This window comes from Chiloscyllium punctatum, chromosome 44 (genome assembly GCF_047496795.1).
Source record: "Chiloscyllium punctatum isolate Juve2018m chromosome 44, sChiPun1.3, whole genome shotgun sequence".
NCBI classification, from domain to species: domain Eukaryota; kingdom Metazoa; phylum Chordata; class Chondrichthyes; order Orectolobiformes; family Hemiscylliidae; genus Chiloscyllium; species Chiloscyllium punctatum.
In genome coordinates, this window is record NC_092782.1 from 15,906,167 (window position 1) to 15,921,282 (window position 15,116).

Here is a 15,116-nt window from a genome sequence, read left to right on the forward strand (position 1 = left end):
AAGCCCTTCCTGAAGGGCTTCTCATGGAGAACGAGGGATGGGCAATAAATGGCCAGCCAGCAATGATCAAGTAAATAGATAAAGAGTACTTAATGTCTAATTTGAAATTGTATCACATGATGGTCTCTTGCAAACCTTCAGGCTTGACTGAAGTCCACATTACTGCTAGCTGTACAAACTTAACACTGGAATGATAACTGGCAACACACACACTTATAACACACAGGTTAGTGCATCCCAGGAGTAATGCTTTATAGCCTGAATGGGGGAATTTCTCTACTGATGTTAATTAACTCTTTCAGGCGCTAATCATCTTCTGCCACACCAGGGGGCATTAAAGGAACCGCTGCAGTCTCCCACACAAAAGGGCCTCTGGATGTGTGGTTTCATTTATTCATCAGAGCACTCCTCCTGGCTCCATGAAAACCTGTGGTCCTTCTTTCTGGAATCAGTCTCCTCACCCCGGACTCTAGCCCTTCTCAGCTGCCATACCTGCAGGATCAGATTGGCCCCGACTCTCCACCTCAGCACCTCTACCTTTTCCCAAACAGCCCGTCCCAGCGAGCAGCTACTTCGGTTATGCCAGGTTCAAATACAAAATCACAACTTCCTTTTTCTTTTTGAGGACTCCAGGCTGCAAAAGGGAGTATGGAACAAATGACTGCAGCGGACATTCTGAAGTGCTGGGCTTTCTACTGTTTTCCCTCTGTGACAGATACAGTAACGCAAGACGAAAATGGCCGAGGGGAACCGTAAGGTGATGCAGCTCGGAAGGGGGTGATGGAGCCCATCGTTCTTGCGCTCATCATTGAAAGAGCCATCAAATTCATTCCACTCCAAGTGGTACAAATTTTCCTCTCTCATGTCGATATATCTATCTCTTTTGAAGATTGTTATTGCATCTGCGAGATTATAGGATTGTGAGCTTTATTGGTAAGGGCACAGAATACAAGAGCAAGGAGGTTACGTATAAACCACAAGCTTGATCTCTAGAAGAACATGGAGTCCAATACAATTCTGAGTACTGCCCCTTGAGCAAGGATGTGAAGACATGAGGTGGGGAGGGTGGTGAAGCAAGATTCCCAATCATGTTCCAGGGATGAGGAATGTCAGCTCCATGGAAGGAATGAAGGAGTTGGGAGTGCTCTCCTTGGATAAGAGATGATCAAGGAGCAATCTGATCGGCGTGCTCAACATCATGAGGGGTCTGAACCGACAAGATGCAGAAAACAAGACAGTCCAGAAGAAGTAGTGGGCACAGATTTCAGGTGACTGGTAAATGAAGCAGTGGTGACTCCAGGAGAAATGTTTTCACATAGATCCAGAACACGCTGCCCAAGAATTATTTGGAGGCAGTTTCAATCAAGAGGATTACAATCCGAGAGGCAAGGGGTGTGTGTGTGTGTGTGTGTGTGTGTGTGTGTGTGTGTGTGTGTGTGTGTGTGAGAGAGAGAGAACCTGGTCAAGCAAGGAGCCAGTTCAGACGTGATGGGCAGACTGGCCTCCTCCTGTGCTGTTAAAACTTCTGCCGTTGGGCTGCCACTACACTTTTGGATAGCATGGTCCAGATCTGAACAACACAGCAGATTAAAAAAAATATCCTCCATCTACTTCTTTTGATAATTACTTTCAGTCTGTGCCTTTTTAAAAAAAAGTCACAGGATGTGAGCATTGCCAGCATTTATTGTCCATCTCTAGTTGCCCTTGAGAAGGTGGTGGTGAGCTACTTTCTTGAACCTCTGCGGCCTAAGGGCAGCACGGTGGCACAGTGGTTAGCACTGCTGCCTCACAGCGCCAGGTACCTGGGTTCAATTCTCACCTCAGGCGACTGTCTGTGTGGAGTTTGCACATTCTCCCCTCCGGGAGCTCCGGTTTCCTCCCACAATCCAAAGACGTGCAGGTCAGGTGAACTGGCCATGCTAAATTGCCCGTAGTGTTAGGTGCATTAGTCAGGGGTAAACGTAGAGGAATAGCTCTGGGTGGGTTCCTCTTCGGAGGGTCGGTGTGGACTTGTTGGGCTGAAGGGCCTGTTTCCATACTGTAGGGAATCTAATCTAATCTAATCGATTTGTGTTGGTTGGCCCACTTCGTCATTAGGAAGGGAGTTCGAGGAAGGAAGGATTCCTTGCCTCTGACGTGCTCTTGTAGCCAGAGTATTGATATGGTTCTTCCAACAGGGCTTCTAGTGAATGGTAACCCACCCAGTCACCCCCAGGATTGCCACCTCACCTTCAGCAGTGTAAACGTTACCTTTATTTACACTAGAAGTAATCCAAACGCCTCAACAAAACTTCTTGCCTTTGTACAAGGGTGGTGCTGCTGGTGCCATTTGATACCATCTCCCCAGGCTCCAGCCCAAAGGCTCAGGGGCCTCAGTGACCTTGGAAATTAAAACTCTCAGCCGTACATTTCAGTCAAGTGCTTTCAAAGGTGGCCCCAGATTTCAAATGAGGTTCCTCCTTTTCCGGCTCCCGCCCAACCAAAACCAAAGACTGAAGAGAACTGGGTGTACCACAGGTAATGAAAGCAGTTACATGTAACATACCCTGCACATTGAAAGGTCAGTGTCCGAGTTTAACATCGTGAGGCTTTAAAATAAACCAATCTGTGTTATTAATAACTCCCAGATTGCTGAACTATGAGCGCATCAGTGAACATATAAAAAGAACCAATAACTTCCATCTAAATTACACTTATCATTTTGGGAGGGAGTTTTCAGCAAGTTACTTGCTCTATTTTACTGTACAGCAGCCCATTGCTGATGTTTTTCAAACATCTACCTGAATACCAGACTCTCGGTTTTTTATACACGTCTTTGATGTTTGAAATCCAAACTATTAGATCAGCATTCCGACTCCAATAATTAAACACAATTGACATTCAGTATAATTGTTGCAATGTCCCAAATCCAGTTTGCTACTTAATGTCACTTTCTCAGTTCCATCTAGTTGTGAATTCGAACTAAAACGTTTCTCTCTCTCAGCTGTAGAAATTGAAGTGGACAACAGCACCCCTTCATGGGTCAACTACATTCCATTTGCCCTCATTTTCGAAGCTAAAATGTTAGGAAATTAATTCAGTCCGTACACATTGGCCTCAGACTTTGACTGGATCCTGGAGAATTAGTCCAAATGCCTGGATTACTAGGCCAGTGACGATTACATTATGCCTGTATTCAATAACCCGACCTGACAGCAAGACAATTAAATGTAATGAAGTCCTCTTTATCATAAATTCCTATGCTCAGAATTATGGACTCGATGGGCCGAATGGCCTTACTTCCACTCCTATGTCTTATGGTCTAAATACACACATCGCGAGGTAATAACACTTTCGCACCAATAGGGGGAAGAGGTTGGAGCACCTCAGATTTTCATTGACCTGCACCTCAACTATAATTAAAGAAATCGCAAAACTGCTCTCTTTCTGAAATTAGTTTTCACAAGATAGCAATAAATAAGGACAGTAAAATGTGGGTTGAATCATGTTGGCATGCCCTGATCTGGGCTGTCATCATCTCGACCCAGTTCACCCAAAGACTACAGTAGGCTCTGACTCCTTCTGCCTCTGGAGTTTCACATATCAAGGCACACGGTACAAATGTCCTGCAGTATTCGAATGCATTAGTGGTCCAGACCCAGAGCACAATGTGGTATCTCTATAAATTTGGGGGCACACATCAGGAAATTAATGGGCAGGAAGTGAAACAGCTGATCAAATGCAATTTCCTGTGTTCTGCCATTTCCGATATGTGCTTGAGTTGTACAAGACTGCTCATTGGGACCATCAATTCGGTAAATGAGTATAATTCTACGTCAGTACACTGATTGCACTTCAGAAATTCTTCATTGCTGTAAGGCACTTTAGCATGTCCAATCATCATGAAAATTCCTATATAAGCCCAAGGCTTCCTTTTCATTTATTACCTTCCTTAGCAATGAAACTACACTCTGATAAATACTGTCATCAGTCTCTGTTAATTTTCTCAGGAATACGTGATGCTACTTACATTGAGAGCACCCAAGAGTATGAGCGTGGGGCCGAGACCAATCGTGTATATGGACCGGAACATTACAGATACAATAAACAGTCTTATTCCATGAGGTTTCGGCAGAAATATAAGTAAAACAGTGCAAACAATCACCACTATCCAGAGCAGCAATGAAAACAGTGGAGAGATGGTACCTGCAAAGAGCATAAAAACTGTCAGTGAATGAATGTTAATAAATACAACAACATTAACATAACTCTAGTGGAACTCTGACAATACATCCTTAATGATCATCTTCCCCACTTCACTGGATGCAGCAACTGGAATCATCTCTAATAAAGGGCCAGATTGCTGTCAAGTTCACAATGTGGCTAAAATAGTACAATAACTTTAGACAAGGGGCAGACAAGTGATTAGACCCATAACAGAGTCATACAGCATGGAAACAGACCCTTTGGTCAAACCAGTCCACGCCAATCAACTAGCCCCACTTATAGAGTCATAGATAGACTACATGGAAACAGACCTGTAGGTCCAACTCACCCACGCTGACCAGATCCCGAATTTAATCTAGTCCCATTTCCCAGCACTTGGCCCATATCCTTTTAACCCCTTCCTATTCATATCCCCATCCAGATGCCTTTTAAATGCTGTAATTGTACCAGCCTCCACCACTTCCTCTGGCAGCTCATTCCACACACCACACCACCATCTGTGAGAAAAAGTTGCCCCATTAGGTCCCTTTTATATCTCTCCTCTCTCACCCTAAACCTATGCCCTTTAGTTCTGGACCCCCCCGCACCCAGGGGAAAGACCTGTCTATTTATCATATTGGCCCTTATCCCTCCAAACCTTTCCCATTCATGTACCTATCCAAATGCCTTTTAAATGTTGTAACTGTACCCACATCTACCATGACCTCCAGAAATTCATTCCACATACAAATCACCTCTGTGTTGAAAGCGTTGCCTCTCATGCCCCTTTTACATCTTACTCATCTCACCCTAAAACTATGCCTCCTCGTTCGGAACTTCCCTACCCTAGGGAAAAAATCTTTGCTATTCACCTTATCTATGCCCTTCATGATTTTACTAACCTCTGCAAGGTCATCCCTCCACCTGCTACGCTTACTGTGAATGATGTCACCCTAAAGGTCACGAATTATATTTCAGTAATTGATGTGGTCACCATTTGGTGACTGTTTTTATTTGTACTTAACTCAAATTTCACCGTCTGGTGGGAATTGAACCCATATCCCAGAGAATTAGCCTGGGTCTCAGAATTATTAGCCCAGAGACATGAGCACGTCACCATCTCCTCTAAGAATACAACCTGCAAACCATGGTCCACACTCGCTCTTCCCAGGTCAACCGAGGAAGTGGGCAATCGCAGTGCACTAACCAAAGCAATCCATTTTGAAATGTACTTTCCAACTTACCCTCATCGCCATCATCCCCAAAGGGATAGAAAAGTGCGACGGCTAGGTTGATAAATACTGCAAAATTGAATGAAATGGTCCCCCACAGTGATATGTTCTTCGAGAACCAGAACAAGCCCGGATTATCTGAAGAAAGAAAGAAGGTAGTGAGGAGTCCTTTCCAATAGAAATTCTTCTTCCGGGACAGAGGTGAAGCTACACAATTGTTAGGGAATTTTCAGCACAGAAAAAGGCCATTCAGCCCATCTGGGGTACATTGCTATATATTGTCCATATGAACCTCCTCCCACCATATTTCGTCAGCCCCTATTGGCATGTCTTTCTATTTCTTTCTGCCTCATATAAATACTCGCTGCTCTGACACAGTAACTGCATATGGTAGATACTCCCCCATTCTGGTCTCTGAGGACCGTTTCTTGTGAATTATTTTCCAGTGCTTATCAAAGGCCATAATGGAAATTTCTTAAAACATTAGCTCGGTTTCTAACTCTACAGACATTGCTAGATCTGGTGTACTGTTTTCACTATTCTCCATTTTTATTTCACATCTATGACCACAAATTGTAGACTCCAGAACAACTGGAAATATTATATCCAGGTCTGTCTGAACAAATGCCTTTCCAAATTGAAGCATACCTATTGGGTCAGCATTTCTTCTCCAGAGGGAGTGTGCTTTTTGTAAAAAAAAATGTTTATGCTTTATGCACACACAATATACAGGTAAATACTGGATTGTCCTGAAGATAGGCATATTTGGGGAGGATTAAAGGACAGGGTGGGATAACGGGTTGCTGGGGAGGTAAGGCAGGAGAAAAGGCAGAATTATTGCTGCCACATTTTTACAAAAGTGGCATTATTTGTTACATCATCACTGCAACCCCACAACGGCTGAACTGCCCTAATATAAGGCTAGTAATCCTGAGAGAATTATTCATTCAGGAACTGAGCGGTAATATTGCTGCACAGAAGGCAGGCCGTCGAACTCATCAGGACAAATGCAAACATTTCAAATAATCAGAGTTGAAAAATGTGATGCTGGAAAAACACAGCAGGCCAGGCAGCATCCGAGGAGCAGGAGAATCGACGTTTCGGGCATAAGCCCTTCTTCAGGAATTCCTGAAGAAGGGCTTATGCCCGAAACGTCGATTCTCCTGCTCCTCGGATGCTGCCTGGCCTGCTGTGTTTTTCCAGCATCACATTTTTCAACTCTGGTCTCCAGCATCTGCAGTCCTCACTTTCTCCCATTTCAAATAATCACAAGAGTCCACATTGTTAGCACTCTTCCAAACAGGGTTCTAACCACTTGCCCATCTTCCATGTTTGGCACAGAATAGGCCACATCAAAGCTGACCCTGATCAGATCCTCGTCTGCTGTTTTTTTTGGTGTAAACTCACAAACAGGCCTCCTTCAGGCCTACAGCATGCCTAATCTACCTTGGAAAGGCAAAGTGTCAAACAAATCGCAAAGCAAACCTCAGCTCTTAGAAAATGCAAAAAACAAAAAGTCTGACAAAGAAATGAATAAAACTTGATGTGAAGGAGGATAGATGTGAAGTAATTTCTCGTCTAAAGCAGGAAATAATTTCTCCTTACTCGGTCACATTGACACACAAGGTGTGTTATGTCTCAAGATGGTATACAGTGTACTTTTAAGAGACATGCACATCACTATGTCAGAGCATGTGACCAGGGGATAGAAAGGTTTGAGTTCCCATCCTTATTCGAGCCATTTGAAGCATGACTTGCTGATGCAAGTGTGCTAATGTTTTAACTGATCAACTGATGTTACCTAGTATGGTGACGAAACATCTGAACATGAACCTTCCAGTTCAACGAGCAAACCTACATCCAGAACCTCAACCTGAGCTACAAATCTCCTCAAAACTCGCAAACCATGGAAAATTCTTACTTCATACATTAGCTGCAGTATATATCAGGAACTGTAATAAACACTTTCAGTACCATGTTACCCATATCCCCCTAGTTCTTATTATAGGAGTTAACATAAGCATTGCCAAAATCAGGTGCAAATACCACAAGTCACAAGGGCTAATTAATAATTCTTTAAACAAGCCCGAGCCCGATTACTTACTTTTAATCTTCTTCTGCCAAATCATTTCATTGTAAAGGTCCTCAGTCTGTTGGAAGAAATCATTGACTTTGCTGCCCTGTTCATCTCGCTCTGTGGTGTTAAACACCTTATACTTGGACTCGTGTGTGAGATATTCACAGATACTGGGCACAGGGAAGACTATTTTCTCCATGGTTCGGTCATGCCGCACGATCTGAGGACGGAAGGCAGAATCGGGTCAAGACTATTGCTCACGCTCTTCTCCGGTATAAATTGGTGCAAAGTAGCCACTGAATTCACCGAGTGTGCAGCAACAGCACGGGCTTAAAACAACAGCAGGCAACTCACCCCTTGGCCTGTGCAACATATCTGACCTTGCACTGGCGCAGCAACGTTGAGGTGACTCGCAAGTAGATTAATTCAAAGTGAGAGTATAACCAGCTTTTGGGGAGGGATGGGTGAAGGTGAGGGAGGGTTGGAAGGGGATCCCCACCACGTTGTGTTTTATTTGGGGGAGGCGCTGGCCTTGTGGTAGTATCACTGGATTCTTCACCTACAGAACCAGATAATGTTCCGGGGACCCAGTCTGAATCCTGCTACGGCAGATGGTGAAATTTGAATTCTATCAAAATTTGGAATCAATCGTCTAATGACGGCCATGAATCCATTAGCAATTGTCAGAAAAAACCCATCTGTTTCATTAGTGTCCTTTAAGGAAGGAAACGGCCATCTTTACCTGGTCTGGTCTAGATGTCACTCCAGATCCACAGTAACGTACTTGACTCTAAACTGCCCTCTGGGCATAAAATGCTGCCTCACCAGCAACGCCCTCATCCCGTGAATTAAAAAAGAACATAGAACATTACAGCGCAGTCCAGCCCCCGGCCCTCAGTGTTGCACCGCTCTGTGAAACCAATCTAAACCCCATCTAACCTACACTATTCCATTATCATCCATATTTTTATCCAATGACCATTTAACTGCCCTTAAAGTTGGAGAGTCTACCACAGTCGCAAACAGTGCATTCCACTCCCCTACTACTGAGTAAAGAAGCTACCTCTGACATCTGTCCTATATCTATCACCCCCTCAATTTAAAGTTGTGTCCCCTCATGCTAGCCATCACCAGCCGAGGAAAAAGGCTCTCCCTGACCACCCTATCTAACCCTCTGATTATCTGATATGTCTCAATCAAGTCACCTCTCAACCTTCTTCTCTCTAACAAAAACAGCCTCAAGTCCCTCAACTTTCCTTCTAAGACCTTCCCTCCATACCAGGCAACATCAGAGTAAACCTCCTCTGCACCCTTTCCAAAATTTCCACATCCTTCCGATAATGCAGTGACCAAAACTGTACGCAATACTCCAAGTGAGGCCGCACCAGAGTTTTGAAAAGCTGCAGCATGACCTTATGGTTCTGAAATGCAATCCCTCCACTAATAAAAGCTAACACACCATATGCCTTCTTAACTTATCAACCTGGATGGCAACTTTGAAGGATCTATGTACCTTGACACAGATCTCTCTGCCCACCTACACTACCAAGAATCTTACCATTAGCCTAGTATTCTGCATTCCTGTTAATCCTTTCAAAGTGAATCACCTCACACTTTTCTGCATTAAACACCATTTGCCACCTCTCAGCCCAGCTCTGCAGCTTATCTATGTCCCTGTGTAACCTACAACAACCTTCAGCACTATCCACAACTCCACTGACCTCAGTGTTGTCTGCTAATTTACTAACCCATCCTTTGACACCCTCATTCAGGTTGTTTATAAAAATAACAGCAGCTGTGGACCCAACACCAACCCTTGCGGTATACCATTAGTAACTGAACCCCACGATGAACATTTCCCATCAAACATCACTCTCTGTCTTCTTTCAGCTAGCCAATTTCTGATCCAAACCGCTAAATCACCCTCAATCCCATGCCTCCGTATTTTGTGCAATAGCCTATCATGGGGAATCTTAACAAATGTCTTACTGAAACCTAAATACACCACATCAATGGCTTTACTCTCATCCACCTGTTTGGTCACCTTCTCAAAAAACTCAATAAGGTCATGCCTCACAAACCTATCCTTCATAAATCGGTGTTGACTATCCCTAATCAACTTATTCCTATCGAGATGATTATAAATCCCATCTCTTATAACCTTTCCCAACACTTTATTCACAACTGAAGTAAGGGCTCCCTGGTCTATAATTACCAGGGTTGTCTCTACTCCCCTTCTTGAACAGGGGGATAACATTTACTATCCTCCAGTCTTCTGGCACTGTTCCTGTAGACAATGACGACATAAAGACCAAGGCCAAAGGCTCCTCCTTGGCTTCCCAGAGAATCCTAGGATAAATCCCATCCAGTCCAGGGGATTTATTTATTTTCACTTTCCGGAATTTCTAATGCCTCCTCCTTGTGAACCTCAATCCCATTTAGACTAGTAGCCTGTTTCTCAGTATTCTCCTCGACAACATTGTCTTTTCCAGTGTACATACTGGTGAGAATCATCCATTTAGTGCTTCCCCTATTTCCTCTGACTCCATGTACAACTTCCCACTACTGTCCTTGATTGGCCCTAATCTTACTCTAGTCATTCTTTTATCCCAGAGACACTTACAGAAATGTTGTAAGCATCTGTTGTGGTTCTGTTCACCGAGCTGGGAATTTGTGTTGCAGATGTTTCGTCCCCTGTCTAGGTGACATCCTCAGTGCTTGGGAGCCTCCTCTGAAGCGCTTCTGTGATCTTTCCTCCGGCATTTATAGTGGTTTGAATCTGCCGCTTCCGGTTGTCAGTTTGAGCTGTCCGCTGCAGTGGTCAGTATATTGGGTCCAGGTCGATGTGCTTATTCATTGAATCAGTGGATAAGTGCCATGGCATGTTGTAAACATTTCCAGCCATGGTTAATCTGTTAGATTCAGGTCATCGAGAGTAGGCAGCTATTCACATTCAGCTCAAAGCAATTTGGGAACAAAAAGCTCATCGTAGTAAAAGTGACTATGAAGTAGTTAGATTGTCCTAAGCTGCTTTCCTTACCTTCCTGGTCTGAACTCTAGCCTGTATCAGTGAGCTGGGCTTATAAATAGCCTTGAAATTTCCCGAGTATGTCACACCACTCAGAGCAGCGAGAGGTGAGCAATAAGTACTGGTCTTGCTAGTGACATCCGCATCCCAAGAGTGAATTTTAAAAGGATGTATATGCCACCCTCAATCATTTGCTTTGGTTTGACATTTGCTTATGGCTCATTGTTACCCCATTCTTTAGCACATTAGTTGCAGAAAGTCCTGCCATTTCTAGCGTTAATTTGGATGTAGTCAAATTAGGAGGTTTCCTTTTAATAGAACATAGCCAAGACTTAGAGCACCTTGTACACACTGATAGTTACTGGGCTGAATAACTGACTGATGGGGGGAGTTTAAAATTGGTCACTTTGTGAGGAAGATGCTTTGTTCCACTGACTGATTTCTTGAGTGAGTAAATTGCACATCAATTTCAATACATGGTGAATGATTCGATCTGCTGTTACTTGGAGTCTCACCGGACTAAGTCTACTAGGGACAGACTGCTGGTCTTTGTTTATTTCATGTCCAGGAACAAAATGAGACTCTCCAAGTGTGAACATTTTAAGTGTGGCAGATGGAAAATTTGTACACCTTTAAAATGTTTGATGACATTAGCAACTTAGTTAACTGTTGAAATCAGGGGTTTAAGAACAAGCTTCTGAGAAGTCTTATGCCCTCAGTGGGGCTGCCAACTGTATCTACCACATTTCCCACACTTGTGTTCTCATCCCTTGCCCTCCTTTACTATTGGGTTCTCCATGTTTTCACCTTCCATGACACCAGTCTCCGTAATCATGGAATCATAGACTCACGCAGCACAGAAACAGACCCTTCAGTCCAACTCACCCATGCTGAGCAGACATCCCAACCTGACCCAGTCCCATTTTCCAGCATTTGGCCCATATCCCTCTAAACCTTTCCTATTCATATACCTGTCCAGATTCCTGAAGAAGGGCTTATGCCCTTCTCCTGTCGATTCTCCTGCTCCACTGTGCTTTTCAAGCAACACATTTTTAAGCTCAGATTCCTTTTCAATGTTGTTATTGTGCCAGCCTCAACCGCTTCCTCTGGCAGCTCGGTCCATACACGTACCAACCACTGCGTGAAAACATTACTCCTCAGGCCCTTTTTAAATCTTCCCCTTCTCACCCTAAATCTATGCCCTCTAGTTTTGGAGTCTTCCACTTTGGAAAAGTCCTTGGCTATTCACTCTATCCATGCCCCTCATGATTTTATAAGGTCACCCCTCTGCCTCCAAGGCTCCAGTGAAATAAGAATTAGATTAGAATTAGATTAGAATTAGATTACTTACAGTGTGGAAACAGGCCCTTCAGCCCAACAAGTCCACACCGCCCCGCCGAAGCACAACCCACCCATACCCCTACATCAACCCCTTACCTAACACTATGGGCAATTTAGCATGGCCAATTCACCTGACCTGCACATCTTTGGACTGTGGGAGTAAACCCACGCAGACACGGGGAGAATGTGCAAACTCCACACAGAGAGTCGCCTGAGGCGGGAATTGAACCCAGGTCTCTGGCGTTGTGAGGCAGCAGTGCTAACCACTGTGCCACCGTGCCGCCCAGCTAGTGACAAACTCATCCCAAGAGTGAATTTTAAAAGGATGTATATGTCACCCTCAATCATTTGCTTTGGTTTGACATTTGCTTATGGCTCATTGTCCTGTATAGCCGCAACCCGATGTCTGAAATCTGATGGTCAATGTTCTGACCAATGAAGGCATGTGTACCAAATGCTGCCTTCACCATCCTGTCTGCACTTTCAAGGAACTACACACTGCATCCCTGTGAATCATTTACTATGATTGCCATCTCCTTTAATTTGATATCACGACTAAATACACCTTGTGTTAGTGGACAGTGAAAAAGGTTATCTCAGAGTATAACAGGACCTTGATCAGATGGGCCAATGGGCCGAAGAGTGGCAGACGGAATGCAGAATCACTGAATCCCTATGGAAGTGAGGAAGCAGGCTATTTGGCCCTTCTTGCACACACCGACCCTCTGAACAGTAACCCACCCTATTCCTGTAACCCTGCATTTCCCGTGGCTAACCCACTTAGTCTGCATTAGGGACAATTTTTCCATGGCCAGTCCATCGAACCTGCACATCTTTGGACTGTGGGAGGAAACCCACGCAGACACAGGGAGAACGTGCAAACTTCACACAGGCAGTCACCCGTGGCTGGAATCGAACCTGGGTCCCTCACTCTGTGAGGGACCTCAGCACCAGCTGAGCCTCTGTATTTAGATAAAGCTCCTTGCCCCACTACTGCTCTCTTTAGCTTGGTCTTTCAATCTGCTCTGACGTCCACTCTATCGCAGACCTCCCTCCAGTCCTTCACCCACTTCGTCCTTGGTCACAGCTGATCATACTTTAAACCTCTCCCGTTCTGATCAAAGACTACAGAGCTGAAACATTAACTTGGTTTCACTCTCCATGGATGCTGCCAGACCTCTCTATGAAAAAAAATATTCGTTCTACAGGACGGTCTTATAGGGATGGTGCGTTAGTAAACCATAACAAAAGGTGAGTCAGCATTTCCTGTTCCCTTGCAGATTCATCCACATAAAGCTTCACCTCCCACAGCACTGTTAAGGACCAAACCACTTACGTTGAAGAATGTGGGTTGTCAAACTGTAGTAAGTGATGGTTATAGTTGGACACTTGTGTTATACTCAATACCTGGCTTTTCATATGGAAGCTGATTAAGTAAAGGTTATCAATGGTAATGAACTTACAGGAATCCAGGATGATCACAGTTCTGTATTTTGTTTTAAACATTCAAAATGCCCTCAGTCACTTCAGGGATATTGGTATATGGAGTACAATCCCTGTACCATATCGGTCTCCTTATTTTAGGAAGAATGCAAGCGTGTTGGAAACAGTTCAGACAAGATCCCTGCAATGGGAAGGTTGCCTAATGTAGAAAGATTGAACAGACTGGGCTTGTAGCTGCTGAAGTTTAGGAGAGTGAGAGGCAACTTGATTTAAATGTGTAAGATCCAAGGGGTCTTGACAGTGGCTCAGTGATTAGCACTGCTGCCTCACAGCACCAGGGACCTGGGTTCAATTCCAGCCTCAGGTGACGGACTGTGTGGAGGTTGCACATTGTCCCCGGGTCTGCGTGGGTTTCCTCCCACAGTACAAAGATGTGCAGGTTATGTGGATTGGCCATGCTAAATTGCCCGTAGTGTTCTGGGATGTGTAGGACAGGTGCATTAGTCAGGGGTAAATGTAGAGTAATAGAGTAGGGGAGTAGGTCTGGGTGGGTTACTCTTCGGAGGGTCGGTGTGGACTTGTTGGGCCAAATGGCCTGTTTCCAAACTGTAGGGATTCTATGATTCTAATAAATATGGAGAGTTATACAGCATGGAAACAGACCTTTTGGTCTAACCAGTCCATGCCAAACATAATCCCAAATCAAATTCGTTTCACCTGCCTGCTCCTGGCCCATATCCCATCCTACTCACATACTTATCTAAATGTCATTTAAACATTGTCACTGCATCTGCATCCACCACTTCCTCAGAAAGTTCATTCCACACACTGACCACCCTCTGTGTAAAACAAATTATGCCTCATGTCTTCTTTAAATCTCTCTCCTTTTATCATAAAAATATGCCCCCTAGTCTTGTAATCACCCATCCTAGGGAAAAGACACCTACCATTGACTCTATCTATATCCCTCAATTTTATAAACCTCTATAAAGTCACTCCTCAACCTTCTACTCTCCAGTGAAAACAGTCCCCAGCCTTTCTTTATAACTCAAACCTTCCATACCCAGCAACATCCTGGTAAATCTCTTCAGAATCCTCTCTAGCTTCATAATATCCTTCTTCAAACAGGGCAACCAGAACTCAACACAGTACTCCAGAAGAGGCCTCACCAATGTGTGATGTAACCTCAACATGACTTCCCAGCTCCTCTCCTTAAAGAATGAAGGCAAGTGTGCTAAACACTTTCTTAACCATCCTTCTACATATGACATAAACTTCAAAGAATTATGCACATGAACCCCTTGGTCTCTCTGTTCTACACTACTACCTAGGGCCCTAATAATAACTGCATAAGTCCTGATTGTCCGCTTGAGAGAGAATCTATACGTAGGGGTCACGGATCATGAATAAGGGCATCATCCAATTAAGATAGAAGCAACTTTTTTTCTTTTGAGAGAGGGTTGAGTATCTTTGGAAGTCTCTTCCTCCAAAAGTGACAAAAGCAGAGTCTTTGAATATTTTTAAAGCGAAGGTAGATAGGTTCTTGATAAATGGGGAGGGGATGGTGGTGAAAGGTTACAAGGCAGGAATGTGGAATCATCATATCAGCCACGATCGTATTGAATGACAAAACAGGTCCCATGGGTCAAATGGGCTACTTCTGCTCTTAATTCATGAGGTAGGGTAACAATAGGCTTGAGGGACAATTGAGCAGGATCATAATGAAGGGAGGCACACTTTGGAAATGAATTCCAGTGAGTCAAATCCAACAACTCAGTATTCAATGGTTCAGCAGGTGAAGAACTGAGCC

General features: G+C 44.1%; 1 protein-coding gene across 2 annotated transcripts in view; it reads right to left on the reverse strand.

The window, feature by feature from the left end:
* Positions 1 to 15,116, reverse strand: part of itpr2 (inositol 1,4,5-trisphosphate receptor, type 2) — a 265,818-nt gene that overhangs the window by 46,323 nt on the left and 204,379 nt on the right. For both annotated transcript variants that reach the window (XM_072562332.1, XM_072562331.1), the window contains 3 exons: positions 7,522 to 7,714; positions 5,430 to 5,555; positions 4,010 to 4,185 (listed from right to left, as the gene is read on the reverse strand). In XM_072562332.1, coding sequence (XP_072418433.1) covers positions 4,010 to 4,185; positions 5,430 to 5,555; positions 7,522 to 7,714 — 495 coding nt within the window. The remainder of the gene's footprint in view (positions 1 to 4,009; positions 4,186 to 5,429; positions 5,556 to 7,521; positions 7,715 to 15,116) is intronic.